A 22,683-nucleotide genomic window follows, 5' to 3' on the forward strand; every position below is an offset into this window, starting at 1 on the left:
ATGTTTAATTTTTGTCAAGATTTCAATGTCATGATGCATCTCAGAATAATCAGGCTTGAAATTTTCTATGAAACTAATTTAGTTTGTAAAAATACCGCACAGATTTTTTTTTTTTTTTGTACTGCAGACTAACTTATCACTAAGCGTGTGTGTGTGTGTGTGTGTTCAGGTGTTCTCTACAAGGACGTGGTGGTTGGCGTTCCCAAGGAGACTGTACAGAATGAGCGCCGTGTGGCCTTGTCTCCGGCGGGGGTGCAGGCATTGGTCAAACAGGGCTTCCAGGTGCAGGTGGAAACTGGAGCTGGAGAAGAATCCAAATTCTCTGACCAGCAGTACAAAGATGCTGGAGCCAGTATCACAGACATGAATGGAGCCTTTGGCTCCGACTTGGTCCTTAAGGTTCGTACAGTTCTACTTCCTGTGATTGTTCTTCTAACCAGTCATCTGCTACAGGTTCATGTGACACAAATGCATTCCTCCTTCATGTTTGATATCTTTAGGTGCGAGCCCCCAGTTTAGGAGAGGTTGACCTGCTGAAGCCCAAGTCTACCCTTGTGAGCTTCATCTATCCAGCACAGAATGCAGAGCTGATGCAGAAGCTGTCTCAGAGACAGAGCACTGTACTGGCCATGGACCAGGTGCCCAGAGTTACCATCGCACAGGGCTACGATGCACTCAGCTCCATGGCCAACATTGCTGGGTACAAAAGAAATAGATTGCATGCAGATTCTGGTTGCAGCTGCTCAGAGATGTTATTGTTGTAAAACTTGAGTTTTTTTCTTTGTAGGTACAAGGCTGTAGTTCTGGCGGCAAACCACTTTGGCAGGTTTTTTACCGGTCAAATCACAGCTGCAGGAAAAGTCCCCCCAGCAAAGGTAAGTGTCTACAAAAGAAGTAGACATATGTCCATATTTTATGTTCTGTCATAGCTGGCCAATGAAAATACAGGGTTTCCTGCAAAATCAGGGAAATCCTGGAAATTTTCTTCCCCTTTTTCCAGTCAGGAAAATGTCAGGAAATTGTTTTTTGGTCAGACTTTCTCAGTTTGTATCCATACCAAACAGTGAATTAATTCTTCTGGATGATCGCCTGGATGATTCCTTTTGCCCCCCTCAGGCCAAAATTATTGGAGCATTATATAAATACTAGCTGAGTTACCTGTTCTACGCATGGGTAATAGATATGAATTTTAGCCATGTCCTTGTATATTTCATGTCATTTTAGTTAAGGTGTAGGAAGTTTCATTGCATTGTGTGTTTGTCGTCGTCATTAATTTTCATAGAGCAATTTATGACATTCATGAGACTCAAGTGAATGATGATGATAAAAAGGTCACAGCATGTCATATCACTGCAATGCTCTGGCATGCTGTACACCGCAGGTACATTTTAATTGAAAAAACCCTTGCTTTAACTGGCACACGGTGTGCGCTGCCCATTCGGATTGTAATTAAGCCGCTACTACGTAGTAAGTAATGTGCGATACTTGCTACCTGACCTAAGTAATATATGAACTGCAAAAATAAGTGCTTCAGTGTCATGATTTAATATATAAGGCTGACCGTGTGTTGTTCTGTTTGCGCGTGTACACTTTCAACGTAAGGGCCCCAGTGACCTCCCCCTTGGTGCTCCCAGTCACCATAACAATTTTGGTATGGATTACTTAATTTGTGGTTGTGCATAGCGAACAAACACAAACACACACACACACACACACACACACACACACACGGTCAGCTTTACATATTAGAGAGCAGGGCTCTTGCCAGGATTTTTTCACAGCATAGGGGGTAACTTAGTGGGGCATATCCGCACGATAAGCGTTGCAGCCGCAACCCTGGATAGAGTAAATGAAACATTATTTTAGCTTTTAATCACTTTTAAACACATTTGGGCACTGAATAAGGTACATGCTTATGTGTAAAATAATAAATAGTTGAATACTGCCTAAACATTTTTATTAAGAAATGAGGGGGACAAAAGGAAGTCTTACCCAGCTGTGGTGCACCTATAACCTTGTAACCTGTAACACAAACACCTGTTGTGTACAATACCAGACTATGAAGCCAAAAGGGAGTAGCACCCCTTCAGAGCTAGCATTCTCCATCAACAGTGACCTGCTTGCTCCAAATCTAAAGACCCACTCACTGGTGTCACAGAGAGTGATCTATGGCACTGTCGCTCTTTCGGGACTGCCTATTGGTGACTTTGAGGTTGCACCAGGGCTACTGCAGTCATACCTATAGCCCCATTCACACTGGCATATTTGTAGAGCTGCGTATTGCAGCATTGTTTCATTTAAATACGCTCGAAATGCGCACATACTCAGCCTTTTTCCGTGTTCGTGGATCTGCTTGCAGCTGCGTGTGTTCGCTTTTTAATGTGTGCACACAGTCGCGTGTACCTTGCCGCTATTTAAAACCAGTTCCCTCCTGCCGGCTGTGCAGAACATATCACTGCACTTGGAAAACAGTGGACTGTATCATGAGGTTTTTACAGTTTCATTACTGCTATGTATGTAGCCAAAACTACTATTTTCTGCCTCTGTGGAAGTGTGCTCTGTTCTCTACTGCACGGTGTGGTGCAGCTCAGAAACAGTCATTTAACATTATTTTTATAATTTTTTTGTCTTGGTGGATCATTTTCATCGTGTACAGATGCTGCTGTGTCTGGCTGTGGTAAAGGCTGCTGTGAATGAAGCGCTGTGACTCATTAAACTTTTAAAGCTCCGGTTGCTCCGATCAGGTCCGCTGATTTGGTCAGACCTGATCGATCAGGGCGTTTGATGAGCGCACCGACATGCAGCAAGTGCACTTTCATTTTAAAGTCACAGGTTTGACAGACATACACAGAGATAGAGCGAGAGCACGACAGAGGGAAAGAGAGAGACACAGAGTGAGAGAGAGCGAGTGAGCTGCTGTTTCTGGATTTCTGAGTTGAGGTTCAATTCCCTGTTCTGAGCACACACAGGTGCTGTGGGCTGTGTGATCATGTTCTCAGCTGATTCCTCTGGATACATGCCCTCAGTTTTTGGTTGTATACAGGAGCGCCGTGTTGCACAGATTTGCATGCTGTGCTGCGCAGACGTGCTTAAAACTGTCCAGCGCTCTACGCCGAAGAAAATTAAATATGTTTAATTTTTTTTCCGTCCTACACGTGTAGCCCTCAACATTCTGCTGTGTAGAGAGAAGAAACTCGACAGAGCTGCTAAAAGTGGGCGGAGAGCTGCTCAACTCAGCGAAGACGATACGCCACAATAAGCAGCTCTATGAATGCGCCAGTGTGAAAAGGGCTTATGCAAGGAACACATCCCACCTGCAGGCACAGCAGGCAGAACAAGAGAATCGAAAGAAACTGAGGAAGAGGGCTGCAGAAGAAGCTAAAAAAAAAAAAAAACTGGGGCAGACTTACAAATCATTGACGAAAGATGCTGACAACCAGGCTCTGCAGGCTGAACAAAAGAGGAACTTCACACTGCTGGCAAAGTCAAATGCCTCGAGGCAGAAAGCCAAAGAAGTGGAAGATGACATTAAGAAGCAGAAAGATGTCAGTGAGCTATCTACTTCTCCGCAAAGAGTCTGAGAACTTCCTGAGATTGAAGTACATGTATGTGACTTACATGTGTCTAATGTGTCTTACATATGATGAACCTATTCTCTTGGCTTTGTATGGCCACATACACGTATTGCTACGCAAAGATTTCCAAGTTAATAGGTTGGAAAAAAAATGTTGTGATTACTGTTGACAAAATGTTCCAATTATTGTTGCAAAAATAAAAGGTGAGGTGAGTAATATATTCTTAATATATTACTCCACAGATTAGAGAATTGGGTGGGACTTTCTAATTCTGTACTTAGCTGATTTAAGTCCTATTTAGAAAACGGACTACTTTGTGTCGATAAGTGACTTTAAGTCTAACCAGAGAAAAATCACGTGTGGAGTTCCTCAAGGCTCTATCCTTGAGCCTCTATTAGAGCCTGACCAATATGGATTTTTTTGAGGCTGATAACGATATTTGGAGGAAAAAAATGCGATAATCGATAAATCAGCTGATTTGCCGATAGCCGATAAATCAGCCGGTATTATTTATTTTTTTTTTTTTATGAATAAAATGTTCTTTTTTGGACCCTTAACAAAAAAGGTATGCGCTACAAGCTGAAGCTTTGTCCTCATTGAATAACTTTATAACAGAAGAATTTTCAAGTTCAAAAAATGCAATCAATAATTAAACCTTTGTGAAATTAGCAAATACATATCCTTAAGAAGAGTTGTGAAATACATCTGATCTTGTACCTCTTGTTGCTGCAACTTAGATATAGGTTATATTACAGGTAGAAAAACTTTTTCAGTTGCAGACAAGTAATTGTGAGAGGAAAGAAACAAAAACACTAAGGAAACATTATTTTCAAAACACTCCTTTATTTTTCTGTTCTGCAACTTTCAATCAATCAATTTTTTTTATATAGCGCCAAATCACAACAAACAGTTGCCCCAAGACGCTTTATATTGTAAGGCAAGGCCATACAATAATTACGTAAAACCCCAACGGTCAAAACGACCCCCTGTGAGCAAGCACTTGGCTACAGTGGAAAGGAAAAACTCCCTTTTAACAGGAAGAAACCTCCAGCAGAACCAGGCTCAGGGAGGGGCAGTCTTCTGCTGGGACTGGTTGGGGCTGAGGGAGTGAACCAGGAAAAAGACATGCTGTGGAGGGGAGCAGAGATCGATCACTAATGATTAAATGCAGAGTGGTGCATACAGAGCAAAAAGAGAAAGAAACAGTGCATCATGGGAACCCCCCAGCAGTCTACATCTATAGCAGCATAACTAAGGGATGGTTCAGGGTCACGTGATCCAGCCCTAACTATAAGCTTTAGCAAAAAGGAAAGTTTTAAGCCTAATCTTAAAAGTAGAGAGGGTGTCTGTCTCCCTGATCTGAATTGGGAGCTGGTTCCACAGGAGAGGAGCCTGAAAGCTGAAGGCTCTGCCTCACATTCTACTCTTACAAACCCTAGGAACTACAAGTAAGCCTGCAGTCTGAGAGCGAAGCGCTCTATTGGGGTGATATGGTACTATGAGGTCCTGATTATTCAAAACCTTATAAGTAAGAAGAAGAATTTTAAATTCTATTCTAGAATTAACAGGAAGCCAATGAAGAGAGGCCAATATGGGTGAGATATGCTCTCTCCTTCTAGTCCCCGTTAGTACTCTAGCTGCAGCATTTTGAATTAACTGAAGGCTTTTCAGGGAACTTTTAGGACAACCTGATAATGATGAATTACAATAGTCCAGCCTAGAGGAAATAAATGCATGAATTAGTTTTTCAGCATCACTCTAAGACAAGACCTTTCTAATTTTAGAGATATTGCATAAATGCAAAAAAGCAGTCCTACATATTTGTTTAATATGCGCTTTGAATGACATATCCTGATCAAAAATGACTCCAAGATTTCTCACAGTATTACTAGAGGTCAGGGTAATGCCATCCAGAGTAAGGATCTGGTTAGACACCATGTTTCTAAGATTTTTGGGGCCAAGTACAATAACTTCAGTTTTATCTGAGTTTAAAAGCAGGAAATTAGAGGTCATCCATGTCTTTATGTCTGTAAGACAATCCTGCAGTTTAGCTAATTGGTGTGTGTCCTCTGGCTTCATGGATAGATAAAGCTGGGTATCATCTGCGTAACAATGAAAATTTAAGCAATACCGTCTAATAATACTGCCTAAGGGAAGCATGTATAAAGCGAATAAAATTGGTCCTAGCACAGAGCCTTGTGGAACTCCATAATTAACCTTAGTCTGTAAAGAAGATTCCCCATTTACATGAACAAATTGTAATCTATTAGACAAATATGTTTCAAACCACTGCAGCGCAGTGCCTTTAATACCTATGGCATGCTCTAATCTCTGTAATAAAATTTTATGGTCAACAGTATCAAAAGCAGCACTGAGGTCTAACAGAACAAGCACAGAGATGAGTCCACTGTCTGAGGCCATAAGAAGATCATTTGTAACCTTCACTAATGCTGTTTCTGTACTATGATGAATTCTAAAACCTGACTGAAACTCTTCAAATAGACCATTCCTCTGCAGATGATCAGTTAGCTGTTTTACAACTACCCTTTCAAGAATTTTTGAGAGAAAAGGAAGGTTGGAGATTGGCCTATAATTAGCTAAAATAGCTGGGTCAAGTGATGGCGTTTTAAGTAATGGTTTAATTACTGCCACCTTAAAAGCCTGTGGTACATAGCCAACTAACAAAGATAGATTGATCATATCTAAGATCGAAGCATTAAATAATGGTAGGGCTTCCTTGAGCAGCCTGGTAGGAATGGGGTATAATAGACATGTTGATGGTTTGGATGAAGTAACTAATGAAAATAACTCAGACAGAACAATCTGAGAGAAAGAGTCTAAGCAAATACCGGCATCACTAAAAGCAGCCAAAGATAACGATACGTCTTTGGGATGGTTATGAGTAATTTTTTCTCTAATAGTTAAAATTTTGTTAGCAAAGAAAGTCATGAAGTCATTACTAGTTAAAGTTAATGGAATACTCAGCTCAATAGAGCTCTGACTCTTTGTCAGCCTGGCTACAGTGCTGAAAAGAAACCTGGGGTTGTTCTTATTTTCTTCAATTAGTGATGAGTAGAAAGATGTCCTAGCTTTACGGAGGGCTTTTTTATAGAGCAACAGAACAAAAAACTTTCAAACAACCTTAGTGCAAACACAGGTTGGGTTTAACAAGAAAACATGGACCCTGATATAACATGTGAGGAAACTATCATATAACAGTAAAATAAGATTCTTTTCACAAGACCTTGTAGTATGTTTGCAATTTTCAAGAACAGTAACAAAGAACTGTCTAGTACAACAGCTCCATGAAGCAGAGGAAAGCAGCAGGACCTGATGGGATCTCCCTGAGGCCTCCGAGGACCTGTGCAGATGAGCTCTGTGAGGTCCTCAGCCACATCTTCAACAAGAGCCTCAGCCTGGGGGTGGTCCCCACCCTGTGGAAGACCTCATGTGTGGTCCCGGTTCCCAAAACACTGCATGCCAAGGAACCAGACTAGTTGCCCTGACCTTCCACCTCATGAAGACCATGGAGCGGCTCGTCCTGTCTCACCTCCACACCGTGGTGAGCGACATCCTGGATCCACTGCAGTTCACCTACAGGACCAACATCGGGGTAGATGACGCTGTCATCTACCTACTGCAGCGAGTGTTCACCCACCTGGAGACTGGCGGGAGTGCTGTGAGAGTCGTGTTCTTTGATTTCTCCAGTTCTTTCAACGCCATCAGTCCGGCGCTGCTGCGGGGAAGCTGGAGGACGCAGGTGTGAACGGACATCTTGCAGCCTGGACCATCGACTACCTCACTGACTGGCCGCAGTACGTGCAGCTGTCAGTCTTAGGAGGTAAGGTGCAGCACCGGAGCCCCCCAGGGCACCGTCCTCTCACCTTTCCTTTTCACCTCGGACTTCACCTGCAACACGGACATGTGCCATCTCCAGACGTTCTCTGACTCCACCGTTGTGGGTCGTGTGTCTGAGGGGAATGAGCTGGAGTACTGGTCGGTCACCACAGACTCTGTGGACTGGTGTGAGCGCAACCACTTGTGTCTCAACACCAGTAAGACAAAGGCGATGGTGATCGACTTCAGGTGGGATCCACCACCTCACCCATCGGTGAACATCCAGGGGGAGAACATAGAGACTGTGGACAGTTTCAAATACCTGGGTGTTCACCTCAACAACAAACTGGACTGGACTCACAACACTGACGCCCTGTACAAGAAAGGACAGAGTCGCCTCCACCTCCTGAGGAGACTGAGATCCTTTGGAGTGAGCAGGCCTCTGTTTAAGACCTTCTATGACTCTGCTGTAGCCTCTGCTCTCCTCTATGCTGTCGTCTGTTGTGCCCCGGGCAGCATAGAGCGGGAGAGAAAAAGACTGAATAAGCTGGTCAGGAAGGCCAGTGCTGTCCTCTGGACTCTCTGGAGGAGGTGGCTGAGAGGAGAGTGTTAGCCAAGTTCAAATCCATCATGGACACCTCCTCTCACCCTCTGCACCGGACTGTAGTGGAGCTGAGCAGCTCGTTCAGTGACAGGCTGAGGCACCCTCAGTGCAAGAAGGAACGATACAGCAGGTCGTTCCTCCCTGCTGCTGTCAGACTGTACGATAACACTGTGAAATAACCACATGCAATAATATGTCCACAAATCACGTGCAGTATTAATATGTGCAATAACAACTCGTTTACAAATCTCTGCACTGTCACCTTATCACATCTAAATTTCACTTCACATATTGTAAATAAGATGCTCCTATCTCTTTTTCAATCCCAATCATGTTTATACAGTAGTGTTCAGAATAATTGTAGTGCTGTGTGACTAACAAGATTAATCCAGGTTTGAGTATATTTCTTATTGTTACATGGGAAACAAGGTACCAGTAGATTCAGTAGATTCTCACAAATCCAACAAGACCAAGCATTCATGATATGCACACTCTTAAGGCTATGAAATTGGGCTATTAGTAAAAAAAAAAAAGTAGAAAAGTGGGTGTTCACAATAATAGTAGTGTGGCATTCAGTCAGTGAGTTCATCAGTTTTGTGGAACAAACAGGTGTGAATCAGGTGTCCCCTATTTAAAGATGAAACCAGCACCTGTTGAACATGCTTTTCTCTTTGAAAGCCTGAGGAAAATGGGACATTCAAGACATTGTTCAGAAGAACAGCGTAATTTGATTAAAAGGTTGATTTGAGAGCGCAAAACCTATACGCAGGTGCAAAAAATTATAGGCTGTTCATCTACAATGATCTCCAATGCTTTAAAATGGACAAAAAAAAAAGACGCGTGGAAGAAAACGGAAAACAACCATCAAAAAGGATAGAAGAATAACCAGAATGGCAAAGGCTCACCCATTGATCAGCTCCAGGATGATCAAAGACAGTCTGGAGTTACCTGTAAGTGCTGTGACAGTTAGAAGACGCCTGTGTGAAGCTAATTTATTTGCAAGAATCCCCCGCAAAGTCCCTCGGTTAAATAAGACGTGCAGAAGAGGTTACAATTTTCCAAAGAACACATCAGCTGGCCTAAAGAGAAATGGAGGAATATTTTGTGGACTGATGAGAATAAAATTGTTCTTTTTGGGTCCAAGGGCCGCAGACAGTTTGTGAGACAACCCCCAAACTCTGAATTCAAGCCAAGACAGTGAAGCATAGTGGTGCAAGCATCATGATATGGGCATGTTTCTCCTACTATGGTGTTGGGCCTATATATCGCATACCAGGTATCATGGATCAGTTTGGATATGTCAAAATACTTGAGGTCATGTTCACCGGGCGCCTAATGGCGACTTCTGCTCCTACTGGCAATTAGGATGGGTTAAATGCAGTAGACACATTTCATTGTGCAGGGAACATGTTCTTCTGTACATATGACAATAAAATTCCTTTGAATCCTTTGAATGTTGCCTTATGCTGAAGAGGACATGCCCTTGAAATGGGTGTTTCAACAAGACAATGACCCCAAGCACACTAGTAAACGAGCAAAATCTTGGTTCCAAACCAACAAAATTAATGCCTCACAGATGTGAAGAAATCATGAAACTGTGGTTATACAACTAAATACTAGTTTAGTGATTCACAGGATTGCTAAAAAAGCAGTTTGAACATAATAGTTTTGAGTTTGTGGCATCAACAACAGATGCTACTATTATTGTGAACACCCCCTTTTCTACTTTTTTTTTTTTTTTTTTTTTTTTACTAATAGCCCAATTTCATAGTCTTAAGTGTGTGCATATCATGAATGCTTGGTCTTGTTGGATTTGTGAGAATCTACTGAATCTACTGGTACCTTGTTTACCATGTAACAATAAGAAATACGAGGGCTGTCAATAAAGTATAGGTCCTTTTTATTTTTTTCAAAAACTATATGGATTTCATTCTTATGTTTTTACATCAGACATGCTTGAACCCTCGTGCGCATGCGTGAGTTTTTCCACACCTGTCGGTGACGTCATTCGCCTGTGAGCACTCCTTGTGGGAGGAGTTGTCCAGCCCCTTGTCTGAGAAGTTGCTGAGAGACTGGCGCTAAAGACGTGCGGACGGGTCCGCGCGTCGGGACGCAGCCGGCAAACACCTCCGTGTTGATAACCATTTGTAAAATCCAGGCGGCTTTTGATGGCTTTCAGTGGAGGGAGTATATGAGAAATTGTTTAACAGCTGGACATGTTCCAACTTGTCCTTAAGGCTTCCAACAGAGGTGTTTTTCCTGTGGCGGAGCGTCGCAGCGGCTGCGAGCCGACGCTGCAATCCGTCCGCACGTCTTTCATTAAAAAAAATCTCCTTTAACAGTGGAATATCCAGATAAAATGCTGAAACCGACTTCTTCTGAAACTTCTCTGTTCTCCCACGACGTCCTGGATTAATAGAGCCTGAAATGTGGAGGTTTTCAGCTTGAAACAGGCTGACGACGGCGCCTGAGAGCGCTGCGCGACGTCTCGCATCGTGGGAAGTACTTAAAGCGACAGTATCACCTCAAAATCTCTCATCAGCCGTTAAAATTTTCACCGAAAACCAGTTTAATTTTTCAAACCGTGTCCACTTCGATGTGCCTCACAGGTTTAGAAAAAATTTTGATCAAACAAAGCGCCAGTCTCTCAGCAACTTCTCAGACAAAGGAATTCCGACGAGGGGCTGGACGACTCCTCCCACAAGGAGTGCTCACAGGCGAATGACGTCACAGACAGGCGTGGAAAAACTCACGCATGCGCACGAGAGTTCAAGCATGTCTGACGTAAAAACATATGAATGAAATCCATATAGTTTTTGAAAAAAATAAAAAGGACCTATACTTTATTGACAGACCTCGTATAATCAAAACCTGGATTAATCTTTTTAGTCACATATCACTACTACTATTCTGAACACTACTGTATGTGTGTGTGTGTGTGTGTGTGTGTGTGTGTGTGTGTGTGTATATATATATATATATATATATATATATATATATATATATATATATATATATATTCTACCTCATTTTCTTATTTTATTGTACTGTTACAATTATTATTATTATTGCTTATCCTTGCACACGCTGTTTCATGAACATTTTCCTCTACTTGCACCCATCTTGTCTTTTTTTTAAGAGCTGATGTAACATGTGAATTTCTCCTCTGAGATCAATAAAGTTTTATCTTATCTTATTCATCATATTGTAAAACCACAGTGCAGGCTAAAGATTTGGGTGTCGTCATGAACTCGGACCTCAATTTTGAGAAGCGTACAGAGACAATTTCAAAGTCAGCTTACTATCATTTAAAGAACATATCTAGGATAAAAAGGCAACAGGACCTGGTGAAACCTGTTTGTCTTTAGTAGACTTAATTATTGTAACAGTATCTTCACAGGTCTGACCAAAACAATCTATCAGACACCTGCAGCAGATTCAAAATGCCTCTGCTCGAGTTCTGACTAAAACCAAGAAAATGGACTGCATCACTCCAGTCCTGATTCTTACACTGGCTCCCTGTCTGTCAGATTTTAAAATTAATCTGCTAGTCTATAAAGCTCTAAATGGTTTGGGGCCAAAATATGTTGGAGAGCTCCTCATTGTGTATGAACCCTCTAGAACACTAAGGTTGTCTGAGACAGGTCTGCTCTCCGTTCCTCAAGTCAGAACTAAACATGGAGAGGCAGCATTCAGTTTCTATGCCCCCTCATATCTGAAATGAACTCCCAGTAAACTTTAGAACAGCCGAGACAGAGTTTATGTAAAACACACCTGTTCACCATTGCTTTTAAATAGATTATCTTAAATCTAACTGAATGATTGGTTCTGATGATTTTTAAATTGTCTTTCTTCTTTTGTTGTTCTGTTTTTAATGTCTCTGTGAAGCACTTTGTCACCTTGTTGTTGAATTGTGCTATACAAATAAATTTGCCTTGCCTAAGATACAACCCCAATTCCAATGAAGTTGGGACATTGTGTAAAATATAAATAAAACAGAATACAATGATTTGCAAATCCTCTTCATCCTATATTCAGTTGAATACACCACAAAGACAAGATATTTAATGTTCATACTGATAAACTGCAACACGTTTCAAAAAAGCTGGGACAGTGGTATGTTTACCACTGTGTTACATCACCTTTCCTTCTAACAACACTCAATAAGTGTTCGGGAACTGAGGACACTAATTGTTGATGCTTTGTAGGTGGAATTCTTTCCCATTCTTGCTTGATCTACGACTTCAGTTGTTCAACAGTCCGGGGTCTCTGTTGTATTTTGCACTTCATAATGCGCAACATTTTCAATGAGTGACAGGTCTGGACTGCAGGCAGAGGCCAGTCTAGTACCCGCACTCTTTTACTATGAAGTCACGCTGTTGTAACACGTGCAGAATGTGGCTTGGCATTGTCTTGCTGAAATAAGCAGGGACGTCCCTGAAAAACACGTTGCTTGGATGGCAGCTTGGATGTGTTGCTCCAAATCCTGGATGCACCTTTCAGCATTGATGGTGCCATCACAGATGTGTAAGTTGCCCATGCCATGGGCACTACCACACCCCCATGCCATCACAGATGCTGGCTTTTGAACTTTGCGGTGGTAACAATCTGGATGGTCTTTCTCCTGACGTCCATGATTTCCAAAAACAATTTGAAATGTGGACTCATCAGACCACAGCACACTTTTCCACTTTGCGTCTGTCCATTTCAAATGAGCTCAGGCCCAGAGAAGGCAGCGGTGTTTCTGGATGTTGTTTATGTCTGCCTTTCGCTTTGCATGGTAGAGTTTTAACTTGCACTTGTAGATGTAGCGACGAACTGTGTTAACTGACAATGGTTTTCTGAAGTGTTCCTGAACCCACGCGGTAAGATCCTTTACACAATGATGTCGGTTTTTAATGCAGTGCCGCCTGAGTGATCGAAGGTCATGGGCATTCAGTGTTGGTTTTCGGCCTTGCTGCTTACGTGTAGAACGTTCTCCAGATTCTCTGAATCTTATTATATTATGGACTGCAGATGATGGAATCCCTAAATTCCTTGCAAACATTGTTCTTAAACTGTTGGACTATTTTTTTTTTTCATGCAGTTGTTCACAAAGTGGTGATCCTCACCCCATCTTTGCTTGTGAACAGCTTTTTGGGATGCTCCTTTTATACCCAATCACGAGTGTCCTCAGTTCCCAAACGCTTATTGAGTGTTGTTAGAAGGAAAGGTGATGTAACACAGTGGTAAACATACCACTGTCCCAGCTTTTTAGAAACGTGTTGCAGGCATCCATTTCAAAATGAGCAAATATTTGCACAAAAACAATAAAGTTTATCAGTTTGAACATTAAATATCTTGTCTTTGCTGTATTCAGTTGAATATAGGTTAAAGAGGATTTGCAAATCATTGTATTCTGTTTTTATTTACATTTTACACAATGTCTCAACTTAATTGGAATTGGGGTTGTATGATTATGATGCATCCTCTTTTTTATTCCTTAGAAAAAATATCATAGCTACATGCATAACTTTCCTTTTTGCTATACATTGCATATGCATATTTGTTTTTACACAGGTCCTGGTTATTGGGGGAGGTGTGGCTGGTTTAGCTGCAGCAGGAGCAGCCAAGTCGATGGGAGCCATTGTTAGAGGATTTGATACCAGGTATGCGTACAAACTGTTTTGATTTCACATTGTTGAGGATCATCTATTAAGACATATGGAACTAGGTAACAGTGGTTATTGAGATTTGTGTGGCTTTCTGTTGATGTTTCTCCATGAACAGACCAGCAGCATTGGAGCAGTTCAAGTCATTTGGGGCTGAGCCTTTAGAGGTGGACATTAAAGAATCTGGTGAAGGTGTTGGTGGTTATGCCAAAGAGATGTCTAAGGAGTTCATTGAGGCTGAGATGGCACTGTTTGCCAAACAGTGTAAAGAGGTCGATATTGTCATTAGCACGGCCCTCATTCCAGGTCAGTTCCTTCTTGATTCTCTGTTTCTTAAAATAGAAGCTTAAAACTGCATTAACTAATAGTCAATTATGAATTATATGGTCACATGCTGTGTCTTTTACCCATTTTTGTTTAAGCATACTTTTAATGTGTGGTTAACAATCAACAATCTGTCACACCAGAGTACAGGAATTTTCATCATAAAAAGCTCCAATAAACCATTTGATTGCTCGTTATCCAGCTTCAAACATTATATTCACACTTGGAGGCTGGTATCTATATTATAATAGCCAAGTAGCCTCTGCATGCGTGTGTATGGCTTCGTTCACGGAGAAACTGGGAGAAGCTGACATTTGCTTATGCATTTTGGGTCAAGGATGAATGCTGGGAAAACAGAAAGTTGATAGGACTAATATTTTTGGAGAAATTAGTGATATTAGCTAACAACAGTGAACAATGGATATTGTACTGCAGTGCACTATGGGAGTTCAGGGTTTTGAGGTTTTAAGTGCTATTGTGGTTCATGTTAGTTTAACAGTGTTGTTATTGATTGCATTTTTGCAGTTCAGTTGGTTTAGTCAGTTTAGTTAAGTGTCATGTTGCCGTTACCATGAGTGAGTGTAGTGCATTTGATGTCTTCTGCCACTGTCTCTTGTCTCAGTCTTGTGGGTGTGTAAAATTAAAAGCACCTGCTTGCAGCAGAATGCAGAAAAGACATAAAGTTATGCATGCATGTGTATAATTTTGATTTTGTTGTGGAGAGCTGATATTTAGTGTTTGGTATGCTTATGTATTTTGGGAGGGCTGCTGCCAAAACAGAATGTTGATAGGACTAATATTTTTGGAGAAACTACAGATATTAAATAACACTGAACAAAGGACAATGCTAATTACATTCTGGATTCGCACATCATTCCAGCAGGGGGTGGCAAATCATCTTTAAAAGCGTGAGTGTGTGGGCGCATGATTTTTATTTAGCAAGTTCAGTGCAACTACGTAATATAATTGTGAATACATGGATGACACAAGAAAGTGAAAACACTTATTTCCATTGTGGTTCATTTAAAAATCTAATTACAAAATAGAAGTAAGAATAGTAGTGTGTGTATATGACAACAAGAACCTAAACAATTTCTAAATGCATTAAGATGGTAAATTAACAATAATAAAAAAAAAATTACATCCCTTGGCTCCTTTGTCTGGACTCGGATCACCACAGCAAATCCGAGGTGGATCTGCATGTGGAATTGGCACGTTTTATGGCGGATGCCCTTCCATTTCTCCACGTTACGTGGAGAAATGTGACAGGGGTGGGGTTTGAAGTGGGAACCTTCTGCACTGAAACCAAGCGCACAAACCACTTGGCATTAACAGGAAATACAAGGGTTGAGGTCTAAGGTTCTAAAAACATTCTGGACACACACACCATTCCAACTCATTATAGGAACTTAGCATAATTTATTACCACCCTTGGAAAAATGTCAGCTCGCTATTTTATAAACGCTACCCAATCTAGAGCCCGTGAATCCCCACGGGCAACACGCTAATACTTTGTTAAACATCTAGCCACTAAATACGTGACCTTCAATCAAGAGTTGGCCTGTACGTAACTGGTAGTAGACACAGGAGTGTTGTACATTAAGTTGGATGTGGGATAACTAATCAGTATTTGTATCTTATTTAGACTAGACTCAAAAGCGCAGCTAACCTGACTCCAGCTTTCTCTGTGTGACCCGAACTGATGTTTTGCTTAAATCATCCCTGTTTATTGCAAAGCAAAATTATTCTTTACAGAAAAATAAATGACTCTGCTTATCCACTGTTCGAGACCAGACTCTGTCTGCTTACTGTTGTTTGTAGGACTGCTCCACCACAGCGGTTTCTGAACATTCCAAAAACAGCCCACTATCTTTTTTGTTCCATGGCCTCATCATTGAATCATTTATTATCGCTCCCGGTATGAAATACGAGGGGATATATTGATCATCATATCAGTCCGTTGGTCTGTTTTTGCTTGCTAGTGTGATATCTCAAGAACCAGTTGACTAATTTCACTCATATTTAGTATAAGGGTGTAATTGGGTGATTCCCCCAACACCAGTCAGCTACCTGTTTTATAAACATAACCCAATGTAGACCCTATGGATCCCACTGGCAGCATACTAGTTATTATTTATTTTTGACAACCACTGGTTTCGTATAATACAACAAATAACATCCACATTGTCTTAGCTATTGGAACTCCTGCAAATGCCAAAGGCCTATATTGTCTCACCCTAGTTGGCAAAATAATTGCTATGGGTTGGCTATTTAACATTTGAAATCTCCAGCAACGCCAAGCCATCTACACTTGTGCGTCTATGGTTTTGGATTTCTTGCATTGTCATTTTTATTCATTTATTTTCTTTTATGGTACTTGTTTAATGATGTTATACATCACTTTGGTTAACATTAGCTGTTTTAAATGTGTTTTATTAGTAAATTAGACTTCAAATGAGCAAGATTTGTAACTGTAACATGCCATTTCATTTAAAAACTGAAAATTTGTCATGGAAGTTAAACATATGTTCATTGACTATGGTGATGATTTTATTTAAAAATCAAGGGCTAGTTGTTTGTGTTATGATTAAACTTCATATAATTAACATTAGATTAATATTAAATTGTCATTGTGGAGAATGACTTTATTTAGCATTCTAAAGGTGGGTGCCACTGCTAACGTACATGTTGAGAGCACTGATCTAGAGAAGAATTCTCCACCCACTGTGCTGGGAGGGTGACTGTTTCTCACTTGTGCATCCCTGTTCTCCCTCCCTATGTAGGTAAACGGGCTCCTATTCTAATCAAGAAGGAGTTTGTAGAGTCTATGAAAGATGGTTCGGTGGTGGTGGATTTGGCGGCAGAGGCTGGGGGAAATATCGAGACTACAAATCCTGGAGAGCTGCATGCTTACAAGGTTGGCAAAGGAAATTCACCCCCCCAGTTCTCAATTGTAAAAGACTTACTGAGGACTTAAACTTTGTCTCAAACAGGGAGTAACACACATTGGCTACACAGACCTGCCCAGCCGCATGGCCACCCAGGCCAGCACTTTGTATTCAAATAACATTCTGAAACTGCTTAAGGCCATCAGTCCAGACAAGGAATACTTCCACTACGAGCCAAAGGAAGAATTTGACTACGGAACAATTGACCATGTCATCCGTGGGACTGTTGTTATGAAGGTAGGATTATGTTTCTGCTATTATTTATTTATTTTTTTTAAATCGTCTGGCAGCCTCGCCCTCCGCTGGCATTACTCACCTCTTGGATTGGTCTCACTGCTCTTGACATGCAAAGCTACTGTACCAAAGAAGTACAAAAATCCAGTCCCAGCTGGGAATGGTTGGGATTGTAACCCAGCAAGAATGTTATGAATGTTTCAAAATATACTTTTCTGGGAATTTTGACTTTGACACATTGTTTATAGCAGAGAAAACATGCAACTTCATCAGGACATATCACTTTACCCCCTTGTTAAACTAAGCCCTATTCAGGCTCCTTAAGAGAATTTTTCTTGGAAAACCACTGCTAACTGGTTTGTGATTAGTTTGTTCAGTATAATTTCCTGTGCAACCCACAAGTTAGAATTTTAAGAACTCGCACAGTCTAGGCAAGAAAGATCTCCTGCAAAGCAAGACGCCAGAATCTTGATGTCCCATTCGCACGCAAATCTAAATTTTATCCTAATGCTCTTCTCACACAGGATTTGTGTGTTTTTGATGTGTTCAGGACGGCAAAAACATGTTCCCGTCCCCGCTCCCGAAAACTGTCCCCCCACCTCCAGTGAAACAGAAAACCGTTGCCGAGCTGGATAAGGAGAAATCGGCAGCCATTTCTCCTTTCAACCGTACAATGACATCTGCTGGTGTCTACACTGCAGGTCAGACTCTGACACACACCTTACAGATTTATTCAGGCTTCTCTAATTTGGGTAAAATGTTCTAGACTCTCTGATGGTACAGCACACATTATTTAAACAGGCCATAGACTAACAGAGCCCACTGCAGCCCCAACACTCTATGGAGTGTTACGTGATGATGATGATATAAGCTTGTGATGGACTGGCAGTATGTCCATGTCTGATGGATGGATAATTGACATAACTAGAGATGGATGTGGTAGGAATCGCACAATACCACTTTTTAATGTCTGATATGGTACTGGGACCTTGAGTATCTGCTAATACAGATACCATTTTGCTACCTTTTTCCCCTTTTTAAAAGAGTGAATCTGTGAATAAACACACTTGTCTGTATGTACTTCTACATTTCACAAAACATCAACTCAACCTGAGGAACAAATATTCTAAAATATACATAGCCCTCAACACGACTCAGATGTGCAATACAAAAGTCTGATCTGATTTGGATTTTTAATTATTTATTTTTAAATTTGCGATATTCCATTCAGTAATTTTCACCAATACTGATCCAAAATGTCTGATTGGCGCAACCCTAGTCATTGTATGAATTGGCAAAGACAAAACTATGTGGCTAATTTGGAGGTGGTCCTTTTTAAAAAGGGGAAAAAAGTACAATATTTGGCCCTCAATAATTGAGAGTTCCAGTTGTATTGAAAAAAGTACAATATTTGGCCCTCAATAATTATGAGAGTTCCAGTTGTATTGAAAAAAGTACAATATTTGGCCCTCAATAATTGAGAGTTCCAGTTGTTGTCATGTCAACGTATGAATTGGTCATTGTTGAGGTAAAGCTTTGTGCCAAATTTCTAGATGTCATCATGTTTGAGTAAAAGTGGGACTCCACAAATTCTGTCTAATGGGAAAAATTGCTGCTTGCTTGCACACCAATAACTTAGGATCTTGTTTAAAATTAAATCTGAGCTGGTCTAGTCTATAGAGGACCACTGGGACAAATCTGAAAATTTTTGGGCACATATTACGCCATTTTGGGATTACCTTTCACTGCTATGCTGATGATACTGTTATACATGCCGATAACTGCTGGTAATCTTGTTCACATAAAATCCTTAGAAGATTGCTTGCATCAGTGAGAAGTTGGATGTCTAGAAACTTCCTACTTTTAAATTCTGATAAGACTGAAATGATAGTTCAGGGTCTAGTGAAACATCGGCATCAATTTGACCAGTTAACGCTCAGCCTAAGCTGACAAAGTGAGGAACCTTGGGGTAACTTTTGATCCTGCATTGTCCTTTGACCTCCATATTAGAATATTACGAGGACTGCTTTCGTCCACCTGCGAAATATAGCAAAGATTTGTCCCATCCTGTCTATGGCTGATGCTGAGACCCTGATCCATGCATTTATCTCTTCTAGATTGGACTACTGCAATGTTCTATTTTCTGGTTTACCGCAGTCCAGCATTAGGGCTCTCCAATTGGTTCAAAATGCTGCAGCCAGACTTTTGACATGAAGCAGAAAGTTCGACCACATTACACTTCACTGGCTTGCTGTCCCAGTGAGATCAGATTTTAAGGTTCTGCTACTAGTCTAGAAAATTGTTCACGGACTGGCACCTCCCTACTTAGCTGACCTAATTAAACCTTATGTACCGGCCCGGGCTTTGCGTTTTCAGGGTGCAGGACTACTTTGAATCCCTAGGGTGAATAAGAAATCTGCAGGTCACAGAGCTTTTTCTTATTGTGCCCCTGTTCTCTGGAATGATCTCCCTGCATCAATAAAACAGTCAGATTCTGTGGAGACTTTCAAGTCCAGAGTTAAGATGCACTTACAGTATTTTTCCTTTTGTATGGCTAGCATACTGGTATAGTTTTGTTTTTTGTTCGCTTTTTACTCTTTTAATTCATTTTATTAGTAAACAGAGCATGCCGCAGCCTCAACTTTACCTAAATTCTGGGTCTTTTAGGGAAGCTTATGGCTAGTGGCTTGGGATCACCTTAGTATTTCTTCTGTTTTTCTTGTTGATTAATGCTGGCAAATTATCCAGTATTTCTTGTCTTTCTCCTGATTCTGTTTTTACTCTCTGTTTAAGGTGCAGCTCCATCCACAGATGGGAGTTGTATTTGTGCTGGCGACCCTCCTGTCCTGTGCACCAACAGCATTTCCTGTATATTCATTTTGTGAATTGTTCTGTAATTTGTGTCTGTAGCATGGCCCGAGGGTCACCCCTTTTGAGTCTGGTCTGCTTGAGGTTTCTTCCTCAGAGGGAGTTTTTTTCTTACCACTGTTGCTCTGGGGGTTAGTAAGGTTAGACCTTACTTGTGTGAAGTGCCTTGAGGCAACTCTGTTGTGATTTGGCACTATATTAATGAAAATAAATAGAAAAATTGAATTGAAAAAATTGTTGCTAAATTTTGAACTTCGCTCAGAGATGAGCCTCGTTAGCCGAATATTCTGCCTCTCAGAGCCGATATTCTCCCACGTTTGTTGAATAACTGGACTCGTACCAAAAAAAAAACATGCTACGTGGCTCATTAGTCATCCTTCATTATTTGGTAGGACCAGGGTTTAAAGCTCCAAAACTATGCAAAAGTACACCTAATAAATGTCTTAAAATAGCTCGTCCAACACAAAACGCCTCAAGATGTGGGCTACACACAAGCCACTTATTATTATTATTATTATTATTATTATTATTATCTATGCCTATATGATGGAATAAGGGAGAGAAAAAAAAATTCATTATTGTTCATTACTTTCCATTTCAGTCATGCTCACAGGTGAAATGTTCGTCCACAGCCTTTGAACTGCCGATTTGGGCAGTTTATAGCTGCACATGAAGGTATTTATTTATTTTTTACAAAATCACAAAAAATAAAGTTTTGTGCGCCTGATTAAAGATCAATAGAAAAGACTGTCCAGGAGCGTACATGCGAGTGGTAACATGGTGGACGATTTACTTCAAAAATACTGACCAGTGAACAGATCAGTGGTGGTTAAGCGTTGGCTTGAGATCAGAGGACCCTTGGATCAAATCCCAGCCTGACCGGAAATTCACTAAGGGCCCTTGGCAGGGCCCTTAATCCCCTAGTTGCTCCTGGTGTGTAGTGAGTGCCTTGTATAGCAGCACCCTGATATTGGGGTGAATGTGAGGCATTATTGTAAAGTGCTTTGAGCGTCTGATGCAGATGGAAAAGCGCTATATAAATGCAGTCCATTTGCCATTTTAATGACTAAAATATTGACTTGCTATCTGATGTCAGCTTGAGATTGTGCAGTATGCAGCAGTTTAACAGCTTTTCTGCAGTTTTATGTATTTTTAAATGAGACTAGTTCTTTAGTGGAACCATTAAAAAAAAAAAGTCACAAACTTACTGAATCTACTACTTATACATAACTTTTCTGCTTCTTCATAGGTCTTTCCACCTGTCTGGCTCTGGGGGTCATCTCTCCCAATGCAGCCTTCACTCAGATGGTGACGACCTTTGGCCTGGCTGGGATTGTGGGGTACCACACCGTGTGGGGTGTGACGCCTGCTTTGCACTCGCCCCTCATGTCTGTCACCAATGCCATCTCAGGTGGGGCATCAGTTACTGTCCTACAGGCACATTCACCACCCAATGGAAAATGTTTATGGTCACACACTTCTTTTATGGGTTTTGGTGCTTTGGGTGACTGTACTGTTTGCGTTTCTGATCATGCAGGGCTGACAGCAGTAGGAGGTCTGGTTCTGATGGGTGGAGGTCTCACACCTTCAACCTTGCCAGAGAGTCTCGCTCTAGCTGCTGCTTTTGTTTCTTCCATCAACATTGCTGGTTTGAACTTTAACATGCTCCCATAATAATGATAATGAAAAACTATCAGTAGAAAACATCTTACTATGCCATGTCTTTGTGTGTAAGGTGGTTTCCTTATCACCCAGAGGATGCTGGACATGTTCAAACGTCCCACTGACCCTCCTGAATACAACTACCTGTATTTGCTACCTGGGGCTGCATTTGTAGGTGGATATGGAGCCTCTGTGTCTGCTGGATACAGCATTGAGCAGGTAACCTTCCATTTTGGGCTAAACCATTGTAGAGCGAGACCAACACAGATCATATAGGGACCAACGCGATATAGATATAGGGGAGTAAAAATAATTATGATGATGATATATTGGCAGATGTATACATAAAAATGGCAACGATTCCTAGCATTTTGTTATTAAACCCTTATGACAAAAATGTAATAGAGATTCAATGTTTTACAGTTTAAACACAAGCGTTATTGTAAACTACTGTAACTACAACCAATGTATGTGTCACTCTGCCTTCACTCTGATTGCAAGTCTCTGTTTTGCATCACTCAGCATATGAATGAAAAACACTTCTCATGTAGTTTGGCCCGCCAAGCTGGCTGCATAGCGACCACACGTCCCCACTCTTATTGAAAATGAATGTCAGCTGGCGTCTCGCTCTTGAAGTTAATGTGCCTAAGGTTTGATGGCGGTCTCAGTCTTGCTTGACAAAATTGTGAACAGTGTTGTCTGAGGATTCGTTGCTGGACAAACTATGTAATGACACCATTTCCAATATCCAAAATGTTTTTCTGTTTATTTGATAAAAGTTTTCATATTGCCTAAAAACACCAATGGTGATTTATTGGTAAAAGACTTGTATCATGCTGGTTCATGAGTGTCTGCAGCATTTTCTTTAGTAGTGCTGTTTTCTTATGTCTAGAAGGTCCCAGGTTCGCTTCTCACTTGGTCCTTTTTGTGTAGAGCTTGCATGGGTTCCCTCCTGGTCTCTCCCACTGTCAAAGACATGC

At 41.1% G+C, this 22,683-nt stretch overlaps 1 protein-coding gene across 2 annotated transcripts in view; it reads left to right on the top strand.

Moving 5' to 3' along the window:
• nnt2 (nicotinamide nucleotide transhydrogenase 2) overlaps positions 1 to 22,683 on the top strand; it is a 44,206-nt gene that overhangs the window by 8,519 nt on the left and 13,004 nt on the right. For both annotated transcript variants that reach the window (XM_034193614.1, XM_034193620.1), the window contains exons 3-13: positions 170 to 399; positions 501 to 700; positions 788 to 875; positions 13,576 to 13,664; positions 13,786 to 13,973; positions 16,775 to 16,908; positions 16,985 to 17,176; positions 17,724 to 17,874; positions 21,291 to 21,452; positions 21,579 to 21,689; positions 21,777 to 21,922. In XM_034193614.1, coding sequence (XP_034049505.1) covers positions 170 to 399; positions 501 to 700; positions 788 to 875; positions 13,576 to 13,664; positions 13,786 to 13,973; positions 16,775 to 16,908; positions 16,985 to 17,176; positions 17,724 to 17,874; positions 21,291 to 21,452; positions 21,579 to 21,689; positions 21,777 to 21,922 — 1,691 coding nt within the window. The remainder of the gene's footprint in view (positions 1 to 169; positions 400 to 500; positions 701 to 787; positions 876 to 13,575; positions 13,665 to 13,785; positions 13,974 to 16,774; positions 16,909 to 16,984; positions 17,177 to 17,723; positions 17,875 to 21,290; positions 21,453 to 21,578; positions 21,690 to 21,776; positions 21,923 to 22,683) is intronic.

Source organism: Thalassophryne amazonica, chromosome 2 (genome assembly GCF_902500255.1).
Source record: "Thalassophryne amazonica chromosome 2, fThaAma1.1, whole genome shotgun sequence".
Classification (NCBI taxonomy): domain Eukaryota; kingdom Metazoa; phylum Chordata; class Actinopteri; order Batrachoidiformes; family Batrachoididae; genus Thalassophryne; species Thalassophryne amazonica.